This window comes from Austrofundulus limnaeus, unplaced genomic scaffold (assembly GCF_001266775.1).
Source record: "Austrofundulus limnaeus strain Quisiro unplaced genomic scaffold, Austrofundulus_limnaeus-1.0 Scaffold0, whole genome shotgun sequence".
Taxonomy (NCBI): domain Eukaryota; kingdom Metazoa; phylum Chordata; class Actinopteri; order Cyprinodontiformes; family Rivulidae; genus Austrofundulus; species Austrofundulus limnaeus.
In genome coordinates, this window is record NW_013952402.1 from 5,851,896 (window position 1) to 5,869,902 (window position 18,007).

At 38.5% G+C, this 18,007-nt stretch overlaps 1 protein-coding gene across 1 annotated transcript in view; it reads right to left on the reverse strand.

Annotated features, from left to right (window-relative positions):
* Window positions 1-18,007, reverse strand: part of arid5b (AT-rich interaction domain 5B) — a 98,677-nt gene that overhangs the window by 66,782 nt on the left and 13,888 nt on the right. Inside the window, exon 3 of the mRNA XM_014031527.1 lies at window positions 15,251-15,485. Coding sequence (XP_013886981.1) covers window positions 15,251-15,485 — 235 coding nt within the window. The remainder of the gene's footprint in view (window positions 1-15,250; window positions 15,486-18,007) is intronic.

Sequence of the window (18,007 nt, forward strand, 5' to 3'; positions counted from 1 at the left end):
ACCCTGGACAGGTCACAAGTCCATCACAGAGACACACACTGAGACAAACAACCATTCACTCACACCTAGGGACAATTTAGAGTTATCAATTAACCTAACAGTCATGTTTTTGGTCTGTGGGAGGAAGCCGGAGTACCCGGAGAGAACCCACTCATGCATGGAGAGAACATGCAAACTCTACCCAGAAAGGTCCCGTGACCGGGACAAAAACAAACATGCATGCTTGAAAAATATCACCCTGTAGGCGGGCAGAAATTAAGAAAAAAAGATGTTAAAGTCAACAAGTTGTACTATTAAATATTCAGTTTTAATTTAAAAACATGGTATTACTTAAACCAAAGATGTAATGTGAAACAGTTCATTTTGTCTGGATACTTGCTTTCAGCTTCAGCTCATATTTTAGGTTTTATTCGCCACGTTTCCATCTTGTAGCACAGAAATCCATCAGATGCTTAGTTTTAAAAACAGACAACCACCTTTTGGGGCATCAGGCAATCAGAGACCAGCAGTGAAGCAAATTAAAGTCGAAATCCTGACTCTAAATGAAGTTAGCAACTGTATGAAGAAAGATTAAACACGGTTAAAACATTAAAATAACATTAAACAAATGTGTTTTTCCACAGTAAAAACACTGCTGCAACTCAACAAATTTCCATCATACCAGAGCCTCTTTTTTTTTTCCTTTTCCCACAGATTTCTCAGCAGAATAACTCCGCTTCTTTGTTGTCAATTTGTAAACACAGTTTGTTCCAGACATTCATAATTTCACCAGCTTGTTTAAATTTTAACAAACCCAGTTTTGGGATTTCTGTCCAGCAAAGCAGTTTGATGTTTTTTTCGTCTGCGGAGAAGAACTGAAGCCTCGGAGCGACGATCGCGGAGGAGCGAGCAAAAACTACAGCGATAAACAACCCGGAGGCAGGGTTTTCATTTTTGTGTCAGGAGGTGGAACCCGGGTCAAGATCAGCATTCAGTTTTAAATATGCGCGTGTGAACCCCTCGGAGCGCACAGGTGAACAGCTGCTTTGTGCTTTGGGACAGTTTTTAAGCAGGGAATTCAACTCATCAGGAATTAATTATGATCACATCAAGAAAAAAAAATACAGAAATACCTATTCGCATGCTTAGTTATTCCAAAAGAGTCACGTTCCCACAAAAGGGCACTAACACCCAGAGGAAATGTTGTTCTGAAACGGTAAAAAAAAAAAAAAAAAAACAGAGCGGGAGAGTGATAGTGAGAAACGCTACGCTCCATGCATGCTGGCTCCTGTTCTTAATTATTGTACAGCGCATAAAAAAGTGTCTCATTTATTTCAAGCAGGGCAGGGCTGTAGACCTGTGAAAAATATACATTTATATTTAAAACTAAATTACCATTTTTACAATTTTCACTTCAGTTAATAAAGCGTGGGGCACCGGGGTTAATAGTCACACATCCAAAACAAGCACTCATAAACAAGAGAGACAAAATCTAACTCAGTTTCTACACAGATGTTTTTAATGTTGATCACCACATTTAAAAAAAGAAAAGAAGAAAAAAAACCCACACACCCCTATAATAAATGTTGTCAGAAGAGAAGAAAAGAGACGAAACAACACAAGCACTTTCCTCCAGTTGATTTATGTGATTCTATTACATTAAACATTTTTTCCCCTGAGCAGGCTCAGCTCCCTAGCAACCACTGCTTACGGCCCTAATGTGTCTGGATCGGGGCCAGGAGGAGCTAGCTGCCTTTATTGATTGCCAGATTGAAAAGTTTGAAATTTAATAGGTCCTGTAATACATGGTGGAATTATTCACAGGGTTTCCTTGTCTAAAACACAACTTTTGAGGATCAAAAAAAAAAACAAAAACAGAGAGCTAAAGGCCTGATTTTGACTAAAATCATCCAGTGTTGAAAAATGATGGAGCTGAATTTGGTCTAACCTTGACATTAGCTGCGTTTCCATTGCAAATGTGCACAAAACTTTGTCGATATTCTGTTAATGTCAAAAAAACACAGTTTCGCAATTGCGGTGTTTCCATTAAGTAAGAAATGCTATTGAATACGTTTGTTCTCACGATAAGTCATTACAAACATGGCGGCAATGGATGTAAACACATAGCATATTGCTACCACGACACTAGCGCTCATCATCAGCCATCAGAGGAGACGTTGGCGTCTTATCGAGGTTTTGGAGCGACAAGCCCCTAATACTCAGGAGTGGCTACGTATGCAGCATTTTTGGGAAATTGTAGTCAGTGAGTTTAATACTTTCTTTTACTACTTTTGTGATTTTACTACGACTTTTATTTCCTGTTATCTTCTTCTTTGTCATCTTTTTTGCCAGTAGAAACAGCTGGTTCTTGATCATGTAACTCCCGTGATGCAAAAAAAGTGTTTCCATTGCAGTTTTGTGAAAAACGCCAATTTCGATATGGCTGAAAAACCACCTCACCCTAGCACAAAAACATTTCGTCGAAAAACATAAATTTTTTCGAAAATGACGTGTTTCCATTGAGCAAATTTATTCTTGAAATTCTAATTTGCGCATTTTCATGGTCAATGGAAACGCAGCTAATAGCATTATGTGAGTGACTCCCAGCTACAACCACATTAAATCTTACCTCAGTTGTAGCCATTTTTTTGTGTCAGACTGACTCCAAAACTTATTCAGTTGTAGACTTTTTGAAAGCCTTATTAAAATTCATCCAGCCTTTTATGAGATATGAGACAAACTTTAATAACTCCAACAGTTATTGCTGAAGTTTCAAGCAAAAATCTTGCATAATGCGAAGCACCTGGAGTGTGTGTATTGAATGAATTATAGCCATTTTTGCAGCGTTAGTGGCGGCCATCTTGAACGTAATTGACTCCAAAAGTTAAACACTTGTCGAGAAACATCTGCTGATTATTTCCTGAATGCTTCATTAAAATCCGTCCGGCGGTGAATGAGATATTTTGCTAACACAGAGAGACACAAGCGTAAACATCATCACTCCTCCTTCACCCTGTGTGCGTGCATGCATGTGTGTGTGTTGATGGACCGGCCCTAAACGCTGTTCGCTGTCTGGTCCCTGGCTACATCCTGACTAATGAAAGACTGCTGCTGGGTTTTGGGGGTCAATCCACTTATAGCGCAGTCAATTCCAAGAGTAAGAAGAAGGAAAATAAAGCTGCTCTGCAAGAACCCGGAATGTGCAAATACCACAGGGAGTAAATTTAATCAACTCTCTTTAGTCGCAGCAAAAAAAAAAAAAAAAACAGCTGCTTTTAAACTAAATAAACAAATGAGACGAAGCTTCTCCGAGTTTGCCCCGTTTTCACAAACGAGCCGGAACGCCGTTACACCCAGGTGATGATCCTCTACCGAGGACGACGGCCGCTCAGGTCCGAGACAAACGGAGCAGCTGTGATCCGAGATCTCAGATGTTGTCAGCGACAGAGAGAGAGAGGAACACTTCAGATTCTTTTTCCACCAGACGGCATTTTCAGCCTCACAAACAGTATCTGTCTCCCGCAGAGTGAAATGGATGACATGTTTGCCTTTAAATGCATCTTTAATGGAACAAGTTCCCATTTGAGTAAGTTTGTGCAGGAAGGTTATAGTGCAGAGAAGGAAAAGAAAAACATCTAAGTAAAAAAAACATCTTATCAGGAGATTGGGAATTGGGTCAGGCAAGGAATTACATGCCATTCTAGATCAAAGTTGCTGCGTATTTTTCCTCACAGAACAGTCCCTCATTATCAACTCAGACTTATTTCTTAAGGCGGATAATGTGTAATAAGAAACATGATTTAATATGTTTTCAGAAGAATGAAGGGGAAAAAAGGAGTAGGAGTGGGAGGGGGGGACGAAAGAAAATTTCTGGAGGCTATTTGAGGCGGGCATGTTTCCCAATGGTAAAACCAAAATCAGAATCAGAACGAAAGGGGTGGGTGTGCTTTTTTATAAAGACATTTTACTGGGGTGGTGTTTTGGTTCTATTGGCATGCCTTTAATGTGAATTCCTGTTGTTATATAAAAACTTTTCCCCTTCTCCATTTATCTCTCTATCATCTGATCTGCACGGAGGAGGAAGACTTTGAATAAACACGCCACGCCGTTAAGCCAACTGGAACCCTTTTCATTAATTACATCTCGCACAATAACTTCATTTACATTACATTTATTCAGCTGGAGGACTTTGACAATGTGGGAGAGAAAAGAGCGACATTAGCAGCGGATGATAACAGCTAGAGCGGTGCGGCTCCCCCAAGGGGAGACATTTTAGTCTGTGGCTTAGAGGGAGACTTTACAGACAGCAATATGTCATTAAAAACCAGCGCCATCTGTTCTGATTTCTTGTTTATGTGCTGGAGACACAAAAGCGCACCCCAGAAATGCAATCTGTAGAATTTGCTCTTGCTACACTTTGTAGTGCAATTAACTTGTGATTACACATTCAACACACTAAAAACTGGTGGGGTAAAAACAACTCCGTTTGTACCCCAGCAAATTGTGCGTTGTCAGCTTGACTGAACAAACTGGGTTAAGTTTTGTACTCAAAATATAATTTATAATGAAAATTTTGTTGAGTTAGTTAAAAAGAGAACATCTCAAAATCTGCCTTTTTTAATAAATGCAGCTTGAGTTGGTGCTAACTGCTATTAGCATCAGCTAGCTAACCCCAAGTAATGCTATTTTTGGGAACCATAATGCAAAGTTAAGTTGTTAGCAAAAGCCAACCAGGTTAAACATAGTCTTAACAAGTTCATTTTTAACTATTTTAGTATTTCCTTTCCGTATTACATCCTAAACACCGTCGGGTCAAATTTGGTCAACTTAATTAAAATGGCGGACTGTGAAGAATGTTACTAATCATCTCTGACCCGAAAAACTGGTCAAACTTGCAGCCAATTAAGAATAACACAGTGGATTTCTTAATTTGATATATTTTCAATATTTTATGGTGATATTTGTGCAGTTAGATTGATATTTATGTTTTTTGTCATGATTTTTTAACTTAATTTTTAAACTTACACACTAAGTATGCTGTAAAAACTATTTGTATTTACATTTTATGTGTGTAGATACGTTTTATGCCTTAAAATAGCCTCTTAGGGATAAATAAAGGGATTTTAATTGAAATAAATTACAACATTTTTGACCAAATATTTGGTCAAACAAACCCAACAGTTTTAACCCGGTTATCAAAGCAACCCAGCTGTTTTCAGTGTGCAACGAGAAAAGAAAACAACTGTTTTATTCCACGACTAATCTCTATTTGTAGCTCCAAACACTTTCCCACAAGGCCGTTTCAAGCCGCACCTTTAAACAGGCAGGTAATTTCTGATCAGCTGCATCCAGCGGAGCTTTAAACTCGTTCATTTCCGATCCCCAAAATATGACCTCTGATGTGGCGAAGCTCCCATCCTCTGCTTCCCTGGCAGAGCTGTAATCACTGCAATGCACCGTGCAGCGTGGCTGGAGCTGCTCGCCTCGCTTTACATAAGAAAGATAAGAACTTCAGTGGGGAATATCTCTCAGCTGCGATAACAAGTTTATACTCACTGGCCATTCATGCAAAAAGCATTTCTCATTCCTCTATTTGATAAGGCTGTTTGAAAAATACAAGCTCAATGAGGCACAAATGACACAAAGAGACATCTCTGTGTGTGAATGTGTTGTCTATTTGTTTTGTTTGAGTTATTTATGTTTAAAAATCCTTGTACTGTTGTACTTCGCATTAAGATTGATGACACTGTGACATTGCAGTAAATTAAAACACAAACTTGACAAAAGGCTTGTTTTTTTCCCTCCCTCTAGCCTTTGTGATAACCAGCTATCTGGTCATAGGGGAGAATTTGCTTTTCATGCAATCAAACGCATCTGTTCTTTGTCCACACTGAATAATTATCTCCAGCGGGACAAATCAAATCAGATCTACACGGGAGCGTTGTAAATCTGCAACTGGGCTATTGTTAAGTTTAAATATTACGCTCTGACACACTGAATGAAACAACAGCTTTTACTGAGTTATGTCTGACAGGAAAATCAGAGAGAGGGGAATAAATAAGACTGTCTGAATGCTTCTCATTTTGCCAAGTGCTCCTCGGGCCACCACATAACAAGGAAACAGACTGACAGGTTGAGGGAGAGAGAGAATACGGAGGAGCTTCAGTGATCTATTGTTCACAGCGAGGAGACTCTGTCCAACTTCTCAGGCAGTCAATAGATCAAAGTAAACCAAAATATATGAAACCATCTGCGCCGAGATGTTTTACAAATACAAGTGACGTCATTTCTGTACCTCTCTGGCTCCGTAAAAGCGTTTCGAGCAGTAAGGTTCCGATTCGTGTCATCATGTGGCGCACTAACACACAAACATCTGGACTCTATCAAAGCCTCCTTTACAATTACCTTTCGTCTGCGTTACACCTTCAGCCCTACGCTGCTGAAATGCTCCATTTATGTTTACAGTTTATGTGAAATGTCACAAACGAGACGAAGCAATTCCAAGTTCAACAAGTCTGCTGCTGCTAAACACAAGCCTGCATTAAGGGATTTCAAAATGCTGAGGTCTTTTATTGTGAAACTGCCACATTTTATTGTGAAACTGTCATATTTCACTCTCACATGCTCTGCAATGAGACTGTCAGAAACATGTTACGGTTTCTATTTCAATAAAGCTTTTTATTTAAAAAAAGCATTAAAACAAAAACGCCTTATAACTGACAGATTTGTTAAACGTTAGAGGTAATATTTGCAAATGCTCACGCAATTTCAAAACATTTTTGTTGCAATAGCTTTCAAAAAGATTAAAATTGGAAAAGAAATCAAAACACTTAATAATTGAATCCGCCCTGCTTAAAAATGCTACCAAACAGACAAGAAAAGAGTCTGTGCAAAGACATCACTGCGTATGTTTCATGGGAGCTAATAGGAACAATGATGCGTTCAGACGGGACAATTTTCAATGCGTTCATAAAGCAGATGGACCGGCAGTCTCATGAAATATGCAGAGTTATGAACTGTACAATCTGTGATGTTTTGAGTGCTCACTGAGGAAGACAGAATCATTCATATCTATCTGTGTGAAGACCTAATGTGGAGCTGTCATGCAGAAAGAAACACATCGGGGGGAGAGACGTACAAAACACTGAAGTATTACTGCTGCTGTAAATGGGAATGATTTCTGACTAAAGCTAAAATAGAAATCTCTCCAAAGAAAAAAAAAACCAGCCTGCTGGTTGAGTAAGACTTAAGTATGAGTCAGAGTAACTGGAACAGGCAGGCAATTTGCTAAAGAAAAGAAAGCAAATGTTCTTAAAGCAATGCAGATAAAACCCTGTAATCCACGTGCTTTGACAGGTTTTCAGAACCAGAAAATTAAAAAAACATATACCTAATACAATTAAATATTAAAGGCCTTGCATTCTTGAAAGGAAATGGACACTGAGTTGCCTTTCATTCCAGAATTTTAAACTTAGATCCTCCCATGATTAAAAAAAAGATGTTTAAACAATCTCAAAATGTCACGGTCAAAGCATGTGTTGTGAATAACTCTCAGTTGCTATCACATCAAATTTTGACTATATTTTTAAGAAAATTGACTGAGTTAAAGCCATTTAACTGTTGGCTAATTTCAATGAGCTGTGGCAGCCATCTTGAATTAGATTTACTTCAAAAGTTAATTAGGTATAGGTGTACGCCAAATGATTACTTCCAGAAAGGTCCGTTCACATCTACCCAGTGCTTCATTTGATATTCTGCTAACAGACAAACAGGGTTGACGCCAAATACTTAATGGCACAGTTTAAACAAGGATTTTGCAAAATCTGTTAACCTTCAGAATATGTGTTGAGGATTATTATCCTCTACTAACACAACAAATTTGAGATCAATACCTGTCAAATGAATGGAGTTATAGCCATTTTTGTGTATTTGAAAGTCATTTAGCTGTGGCAACCACAATGATGTGTGTTGTCTCCAAATATTAATCAGTTGTAGATGTACACCCTTTGATTAATTTCTGCAAGTCTCATTAAAATTCATCCCATGGTTCACAAGATATTTTGGTAACAGACACAGACATTAAAAAAAAACATTATCACTTGCATTTTGGGGGGATAAAAATCTATCAGAGAATTTGTTGCATCACAGAGGGAGGTAGTGTGATATGGAAGCACCTCACTGCCAGTCTGCCTGTTTAAGATGCCTTGCAGAGGTCAGCAATGGTGTCTCTGTGGCTTCAGACCTGACTAATGAAGAGAAGAGTGACAACGGTTGTATCAGTCCCCTTTAATGGAGAAATGATTCTCTTCATTTCCTCTGAGGCAACTCTTATTGTTTGAACCTAACCCCTACCTCACAAAACTAAAAAAACACACATTATGTGACATTCCAGCAAAAAAAAATGTTGAGGAATATCACAAAAAAATACACAATTTGATTACAGTGTGCATCTTATCAGGATATGGGTGGTCTCTCTCTTTCTCTTTCTCTCTCTCCTATTCAAATTCGAGGCATGCTCAAACATCTAATAGATTTTTCCACCCCGGCACACAATTTACTGCTTACAGATTTAGAATTTGCTGGCTTCCGGCCAGGCCACAGTCAGAGGGGAATTAATGATATGAGCGCATCGGTGAGGAAAAACAGCTTGTGATTCGTTTTCCTACAGGTCTAAGCATAATGAAGATACTGCCATAAAACGCCCAAAAATGGAGTGAAAAATAAATATATAACAGAGAAGAAGGGAGGGGTGGGAGAGAGAGAGAGGCACATAATCAATACAAACACTCCATTAAATTACTTCAAAGAGAATTTTGGACAGTTTCTAGAATTAGTTCTGCAGGGGAAAAAAATAATAATAAAAAAGCAGAAGGGGAAGCAAATATGTTTGAGGGGCGGAAAGCAAACAAGTGCAAACGATACAATCTGCTACACGGAGGAGTACAGTGACAGTGGAGCTTACATTCTCTCTCTGTTGGAGTCACAACATACCATTACTCTGGTAACACTATAGTTTATCTTTTACACACCACAAACACAAAAAGACAGCTTAGTTACTCCTCAAAATGCAGTGGAAACATGAAACAGCTGCACACGTGATAGTGACTCAAAGTCCCAAATATTGTTCTGAATTGTCACCGGGACAAATCAACCGTGAGACGACAGCATCTGTTTGCTTCCTTATCACAACTTTCTGCCCACATAAACATTCGGCGACGCTCCGAGCGGCTTCGCAGAGGGGACAGAATCTACCCTCCACATCAAATTGAAATGTTCCGACTGAAATATTGTCAGAACATCAACGCCGGGTTTACGAGCCCAGCCCGGCATACAGATCGGGTGTTGCATCAGAGGGGAATACAGCGGGATTTACTCCCAACGGAGCACGGCAGTGAGGAGTTTTGAAATGCAGCTCGATGGTCTGTTGTGTCTTCGAGCGGAATCGATATGATTGACAAAACGAGGCAAAATCAAATATGCTGGACAAACTGTTTGTATTTAGGCCTGTTAACTATTGACTCACAAAGTGATGTACAAATGATGCTAACAAGTGAGTTTATTCCACAGGTATGATTTGCATCCCAATACCAAAGCTATTATACTGTTTAGTATGCAAAAGAGCATTGGATGCGTCTGAATAAATGGGAGCATAAACAGCTAAAAATACCAGGAAGCCCAACTGAACTAAGTAGCCTTTTTTCCTGCACACAATTTTCTACACAGCTACAAAACCAGACAGACATCATCATAATGTCTTGAGCAAACAYGAACAAGCTTAAACTCTCATCCAAACTTTTCATTCATTTAGGCTACATTCATACTGCAGATCTTAATGTCCCAAATCAGATTTTTTGCTTATTTCTGTTTTGTTTTTTATGTGTGTGTGGTTGTTCACATTCTAATCTAAATGCAACCTCCATCAGACCCCGGTGTGAACAGTCCACGACCCTGAAACGACCCGCATGAGAAGGGGCCGTGACGTCACACGCATACAAATGCTACACGTTAGCATCTGTGGATCGATTCTGAACTTATTGCGCAATCACAGCCGACGAAATTATCTTCTGATTTGTTTGTTTTGTGCAATGTTTACAATATAGCTTGCCACTTCCTGCCTTCTCAGGTGCAGAGTTGCACTTCTGGAACATGAGCGACATACTGGAAGTAGAAACAAACTCAGGCAGTGATCCCATCATGCTAACGATACGATCCAACATGCTACTACTATTAGTATCATATGTTGGTGTAAGTTCTCAGTCATCCAATACATGACTAATTTAGAAAGTTTTTAAAAAATTTTAAAGATGTGCAAAGTTCCAAACTTTAGACTGCATGAAGCTGGTATTGAATCAGTAGACTAAAAAAAGCCAAAAGTGTCAAAGTTTTAATACTGCACAGCAGGGCTGCCACAAACGTTGATTATTATAGTYGATTAATCACCGGTTATTTTTTTTTCGATTAGTCGACTAATCGGATCATATGTTAATTGAATATAAAACATACAGCTTATCGCATCAGAATCCAGCTGCTATTATATTACCATGGTTAGATTTTAGCTTTATGCTAACTAAAAATAATTGTCATGGAAGGCAAGTTCTGCCTTGCAGATATTGCATTGCAGAGGTTTCTCTTCCATTTTCTTAAAATGATCCCACACTTTTGAGCTCCGTTGCCGGGTAGCCATGATGAAATAGTATGGGAGTGATTTTTTTAACCATTTCATCATTGTAATTTTATTAATCCACTGCAGGAAAGAAAACAGAGCAACAAAGACAAGTATTTGTGCAGAAATGTTTAAAATGTTTAATTTATCAGTCTGCAGAGAAAAGAATGTTCAGTTTAATGTTTAAATAAAGAGTTGAACAGAAAGTCAGTGGTTTAAGTCAAGAAAGGCTTTTTTAAAGATGCTGGATGAAAAACATCTGCCAAAACATTGAAACATTCAATCAATCTACACCCTAAACTTGTGTATGAAAGTATAAATTCAGTGCAGCAAACACCGAAATACACAGATAAATTATACTAGATCATATATTTTCTTGCCCTTTTACTTTACAAAGCCCAGGATAAAGATGAATGCTTTCTGTGGGTCGCTGTATTTTTTTCTCCCTTGCAGTTTTTTATTTATTTATTTATTTTACAGTCTCAGTATTTTTTCCTGATCCTCACAACACTGAGGAATGAATGAGCTCCAAACGATACCTCAGGTGAGGACAGAAGTCAACACTATCAATGTTGCTGAATGCAGGAGTCAAAAGCTATGACCTTTTATTATCCCCACCACATCATCTCACTAACATTTGGTCCACTGACCTCCTCAATGAAGCCTTGAACCGAATAATAAAAAAGACCAAAAAGAATAAAAAAAAACTATTGAGCCATTTGTCGAGCACAAGCCATTCTTGGTGATTTTTTTTGTATTATTTTCTTGATATAGCTCTATGTTTCTTCCAGTACAAGCCAACAAACTGCATCAGCAGATACAGCTCTCACACGCTCGGCCTCGTAGTATACAACCAGAAACCAATTTCGGCAGGCAGCAATGAAAAAAATAAAACACAAAGAGAATGGGGAGAAAAAAAATCAGGCCAGTCCTCTGGGGAGAGATAGAGGGGCAGAATGTAAACTTCCCTGGCAAACCATCCCCGGTGGATTGAGCTGTAAAAAGAAGCTCTAAAGCTCACTACAGAACAAGATAAACTGAGTGGACAGTTTGCATTACCTGATTAAGTGAATTACATTACAGATTACGCAACGAGTACAAAATACAATTCGTCACACTCAGTGCACTCGTGGAACCGTGTTATCTTTGGATTTTCTTGCACAGTTATGATGTTTATTCAGTTATAATTTGTCACAATTTAAAGACATGCAGTCTGTTTTATTTGTGCTAATGTGAAGTTCTGCTATCTGTGTGCAAAGTCAACAAGCGGCAGCAGTTTCACATTCAACCTAAAAATATTAAAGTGTTACCTGTTGTAGATAGCTCCTTGAACAAAATTCGAATGTAACCTTGAGTGCGGCCAAGACCAAAGTCGTTTGGTGCCATCTTAAGGGGGAGGGGAGAGTGAGTATGCAAAATTAACGTTTGAGCTTTGAAGTGGGAGTGTCCGAAATGGTAGGAGGTTTTTACAGAGACAGAGGCAAATTTCAAGGCATTTAGATAGGCTATGACGCAAATTCTAATTTATTTGTGATGTATACAGCATTTTTATAAACAACTGAACGTACTTGATTGTGGTATATAACTGAACTGGAAAATATATAATTACCCCCACCCCACAAACAACTTCAGTCTCAAAGACTTCATAGAGATTTATGCTACTGCTATTTCAAAACCAAAACTTTGCATTGCATAAGAACTCAAACAAAATATATAAATAAATAAGTTTTTCTGTTGGGGTTGCACTGGTTATGCTACAGCTAGCTGCTGCTAATGATAGTTGTTAGCAAATAAACATACATTTCTATGTGTGTACTGAAAATGTTGCCATTTTATCAAGCAGCATTCCATGAACTTCTGTGAAATGTTTCAAATTTAAGTTGTTTTAAGGTAAAAACAATCCACTTTGGTCCACTCAGACTAGCTGTTAGCTTGTCAACCTGATCAAAACCAACATTTATTTTACAAAACACAGGTCTTTCAAAGAGCTATCAACAACATATTAAATATGATTTGTACCCCACTTTTAAAGGATTTGAACTATCATTTCAACAACAATTTAAAAATGACATTTTTTAAAGAGCTTAAAGAAAAAAAAAGCCTCTTTGATTTCAGGAGGGCTACTAAAACTGGTCCCATCGCTGGGGCTGCAGTTTGAATTATGACTCCAACCATTTCCCTGCTGTAAAGGTTTTAGTGAGCTGTGAACGGTGCAGCACTGCAGTGAAGGTCACTCCAATTAATTATTTTAAGCAGCCATGCATCTCTAAAGACAAAACACAGCCGAGCATTGTTCAGTTAGCCAACCATTACCCCACATGTTCTACAGATCAAGGGTGGAAAAAAAAGTCATTCTTCTCTTTGAAACACATTCGACTTACATTTTTCACGTGTTGCCTGTGAGACATAAATACATGAGGCATTTTTATCCACACTGGCGGCATGCCAGGAAAACTCGGGATACACAGCTGGGAAAAAAAACACACTGTTCCCCTTTGTAACAATGGCACACTTTATTACCCCTTAGCTCACAATGGTTTTCTTTGCAGATTGTGGTTTTGCTGTAGCATCCTGTTATGAGGAACAATCCAATTCTTCTTACATAGCTACACATCAGCCTGAGAATAACAGCCAGCAAATACATCATTCAAGTAATACAGCAGGCAGCCACTTCAGGCTAAATCAATACAAAAGAAAAAAAAACGTAGAGATCTACGAGAATGAGCCAACATATTACACAGAATTAGACATTCAAGATGCTTTAAGGCTACGTTTCTATCTGATCTACTGCTGCTGTAGTATGAATATTTCATTTCTGTAGTCAGCAGCATTGCAGTGGCATATTTCATATTTCTATGCAAAACCACAGAAACATTCATTTGCCTTGATGAATAAGTGATCCCTCTCCCAAACCCTCTACATCCCTCCTCTTATTGTTGGACTGTCAACAACCGACACACGCCGAAAGGCGTCGTGAAATAAACAAAACAAAAAACAAATGAATAGGTGAATGTGTGCCTCTGATTGACTGTGTGCGCATTTGTTTGTGTGTGTATATGTGTGTGTATATGTGTGTGTGTGTGCGTGTCTCTAGTGCCCTGCCAGAATCTAAACCCGTTCTGCTGAGTGGGCAGATTCTCTGGCTGAGTGTCCCATCGGAGTGACAAGTGCATTTAGAAACACCCTGATGGAGTCATTAGCGGCAACGCTGCTCATTAGCGACATAGACACACACATATATATATAAACACCGCATTTACACACACACACACACGCAGCCTCGCAGCAACAACAGTGTTATCCTCAAGTTATTGCTCTGACAACGGTTAAATCTATAAAATCTAGGCGATGCTGCACATTTATAGAAAGCCAAGATGTGGAACATAATACCACTTAAGAAGCAAGCAGACAAATCTATTTACGCAGGCAAGCCATCATACACAACACACACTGACACACACAAATACACACGAGCACGTTCGCATTGTATTGATCACTGGAATAACAACAGAGCATTCATTATTGATCCTCTTGTCCTTTTTGCGTATGAGATTCATGCAACGAYGAGTAATCAAGGGCATTACAGCATCACGCAGAAACACACAGCCGCTGCTCTTTGCTTAGCAGAAAACACAACACTAGTCATCAATAAATCAACATTTTCTACAGRATAAGTYGAGCATTTTTGAGCCTGTACCAGACTCGCTTCCATGTACACTTCAGGGACGAGACTGTCATTAAAAATTCATTTTTAGAAGATTGTGAAGCTAAAATTCTGGCTCCCTGAGGTACATACAAGTGACCTGACAGGAGGTAGTATAATTATGATGGTATTTTTAGCATGTTTGATATGTTCTATTACACCATCTCAAAGAGCATACGGCATTAAATCACTGCCATGTGTGAGGGAGAAAGGCAAGTATGTGAGAAACAGCTTCAAAGTGAACATAATGTTCTTTCTGATTATTAGGCCTAAATGCCAGAGTTTYCTATTTGCATTGGATGAGTCATCTGCAGAGACGTTCGACTTTATGCTGAAACTGATTCATGGCTATAGTTGTAGTGAGAACCCAAGAGCCCCATTCAAGAATCAAGCATTCAGTGGCACTTAATGGCACRGCGTACATGATGAATACGCCAGACAACCATTCAGACGCAAATAGTRATGATCCTTAAAGTTGCTGAGCTGCGCAGACAATTACAACCTGAACTGAARGATAAGAAGGTATCAGAGGTGCTTTAAACTGTAGCCTGATGCAACTCGATTACTTTTAAAGATCGCTCCAAGGTAATTTGTGTGATTTTAGCTAGGGTTTCTTTGTAGTCTCTGTCAGAAAACAGAGCTGTTTCACTGAAATGTGATAATGTATTGGCAAACAGGCAGCCATTACTTCGAGCCTGCCTCTATTAGAGTAATTCTCAGCTCATTATAACGGGAGCTACAGCTACAAACTGATAAATTACTCCAGTCAAGACAACACTTGTTAAACCAAGCAAAGAACAATAAACATAAAGTGATTTACRGTGGAGCACTGAATACAAACACATAAACATTGAAAGGCAGCAAACTTGTGAAATGGGAGTAAATTGGAAATTGCTGATGCTCACCTAGCTGTGCCCGCTCCCTCTGCACATCCTTGAAGTTGAGTCCGCTGGTCAGGGTGCTCTCCCGGTAGCGGTGGAGGGCCTCGCGCCTCCCGTTGGTACCCAGCTCCCGGAGCACGGAGGGTTTGAGGGGCTCCACCTTCAGACCGTTGTCCCATCCTGAGAAGTCTGGTACCGTCCACTTCACCAGGTCCGCCAGCCGCACGATCACTTTTTCTGATACTGCGATTACCTCGTGCTGAAAGGTGGTAGGAAAGAATTCAAAACAAAACATGAGGAGTTAAACTGACAAAGTTATTTTATCAGAAATTAATCATTTACCTCCACTAACAATAAATTATGCTGATGTACTGTTTTCTAGTTCATTCTGGCAGTAAACAAATGTAATGGAAGACAATACAATACTTTATTTTCAATACAAATGAAAATGCTTATTGTGTAATTCAATGTTTCCCCTAAAAATCACTTTCAACATCATTTTTACATTACGCAACATCCTTCCTGAAATGTAAAGTAGACGTTATAGCCCAAGATTACTCACATACAGTAAAAAAAATTTTAAAAAAATAACAGCTTCCTCAAATAAGTGCTGAAAGTAAATTCATCTTAATGTGAATCAATGCAAATATGTGGCCAGCAGAGCCTCAAGAAAGCTTTTAAAGGAGCCAGAAGAGGCAGAATTTCATGTTCATGTTATCATGTACCAGCTTATTTTTTATTGCTTTACAGTCAATATTACTAAAAAAGAATCCACAGCTGGTACTCAGCTTGCCCTCTTACTCGCTTAAATTTCTATTTATAATTAAAACCTATCCACTACCTTACAAGCYGAGGTTTTAACCAAAGACTTTACAAGATCTGTTAGCACTTGAAGTTGGTTTTGGGAATGACTTTCAGCTTCTGCCATGAAACTAATCACCTCAATATCTGTCAAAGTGACTGGGTTATAGTCATATTTTGTGTTTTCATAAGTTGATTAGCTTTGGTAGCTATCCTGAATCAAGTTGCAGGGGCGGAGCCTGAGGGGGGGCCAGGGTGGCAAGGGCCACCCCAGGTTGCCACCCCCAAATAATTGACAAGTTGGTAGGGATCTTCGATGTTGTATTTACATTTGGATTTTGTTAAAGATAATTCCCTTATACTACTGTTCTATATACATAGTACAGTACGTATGGTTTAAAATGACTGAATTATTGACCTTTGCTAAAAYTAGCATTAGCATTAGTGGTTAGCTTGATTTGGGATTAGCATCAACAATCGACATGTTATCATTCTTAGCTAATCCAAAACAAATTTCATCTCAATAAGTGGTTGAATTGATGAATAATAGATATTTAAAATTAGCTGTGGTGGCCATCTTGAGTTTTTCATTAGCATTTAAAATTTGGTAAAGATTGTTGTCAGCTACTTCTACGTTAATCTTCAACCTTGCTTGCCTAAAAATGGCTGGATAATGAATTGTGACTAGCATTCAGAATGTTCTTTTTTTATCATTCTAAGGTACGATCACATAAAATCTCAGCTCAATGTTTCTTAAAACAGCTGAATTAAAGCCATTTGGATTTAAATGTGGGTGTTCCTGCTGAGTACTTTTCTTTATTTGTATGTCCCTTCCTAAAAAAAATTTAAAAAAAACCTTGGCCACCAATTGCAAAAAGGTCTAGCTCTCCCCCTGTCGAGCTGACTCCAAAAGTTAATCAGAGGTACATCACATGATTGAGAGTTTCATTAAAATCCACCAAGTAGTTTATTAGATATTTAGCTCAAAAACAGATTATGAATATAAGATTATCTGTTCAGGGAAGCCCCCTCTTGGTGACACCCCTGGATTTGGCAACAATTATGTATTACAGTATACAATAGAATATATGATAGGATTTCAACTGAATATTAAGTTTTAATGACCTGTTTAGATTATAGAATAATAGAGATCATATGGAATAAAATCTATTTTATTACTATACATGTCAGTAAGACCATAGGGGAAAATATGTGGTGTCAAAAGTTGGCTAAAAACAAGTTCAAAATCAGGATATCATCAGTAAATGGAACACGACAGACAGCCACTATTTATCAACTAAATTAGTATGTGTATCAAGTAGAAATGCGGCTGGTTGTGTATGCACATTAATGTAAGTAAATTACAGCACCATGAATATGGATGATGTGGATGATTGCCGAATTGAATTCATGTCAGGAGTTAAATCAATGTCAATGAGGACGTAGGTGTTTTTTATTTATTTTATATTTTAGACTTTTTGATTAGCATTTAGGAAGTTCAACTCTCAATTTTCACTAAGAATGAGGAGATTTTATGCTTTTTCAAATGACACTCTGCGGCTTTGATTACACCGTCGAAAGAGGAGGAACAGATAAAAAGAAAATTAGTTGCAGCGTGGCTCAAATGAATAAACAGCAAAAACATTCGAGCGAAAAAGTCTTTGATGCACATAAAACTGAAACTATTAATCTAAATCTTTGGCTGACACTGCAGGTATGGCTTTGTATACAAAACTTTAATCTGTTYGGTTCGCTCGCTAAATAAGATTTGCTTTCCCTTTAGCTGAATGCTTTAACTTTTTTTTTCCAGCCTCTTTTAATAACTCTCAAACTCGAAGAACTTCAAGACCGGTGGAGTGGGAAGGAAGCAGAGACGCTTAAATGTGTTTCCATTTGAAGGGCTAATGGCTGAAGTGCTTGTTACCAACAGAATGGAGTGGTTTGCTGTTAGATGGCTATTACAGAAACAGGGAAATCTGG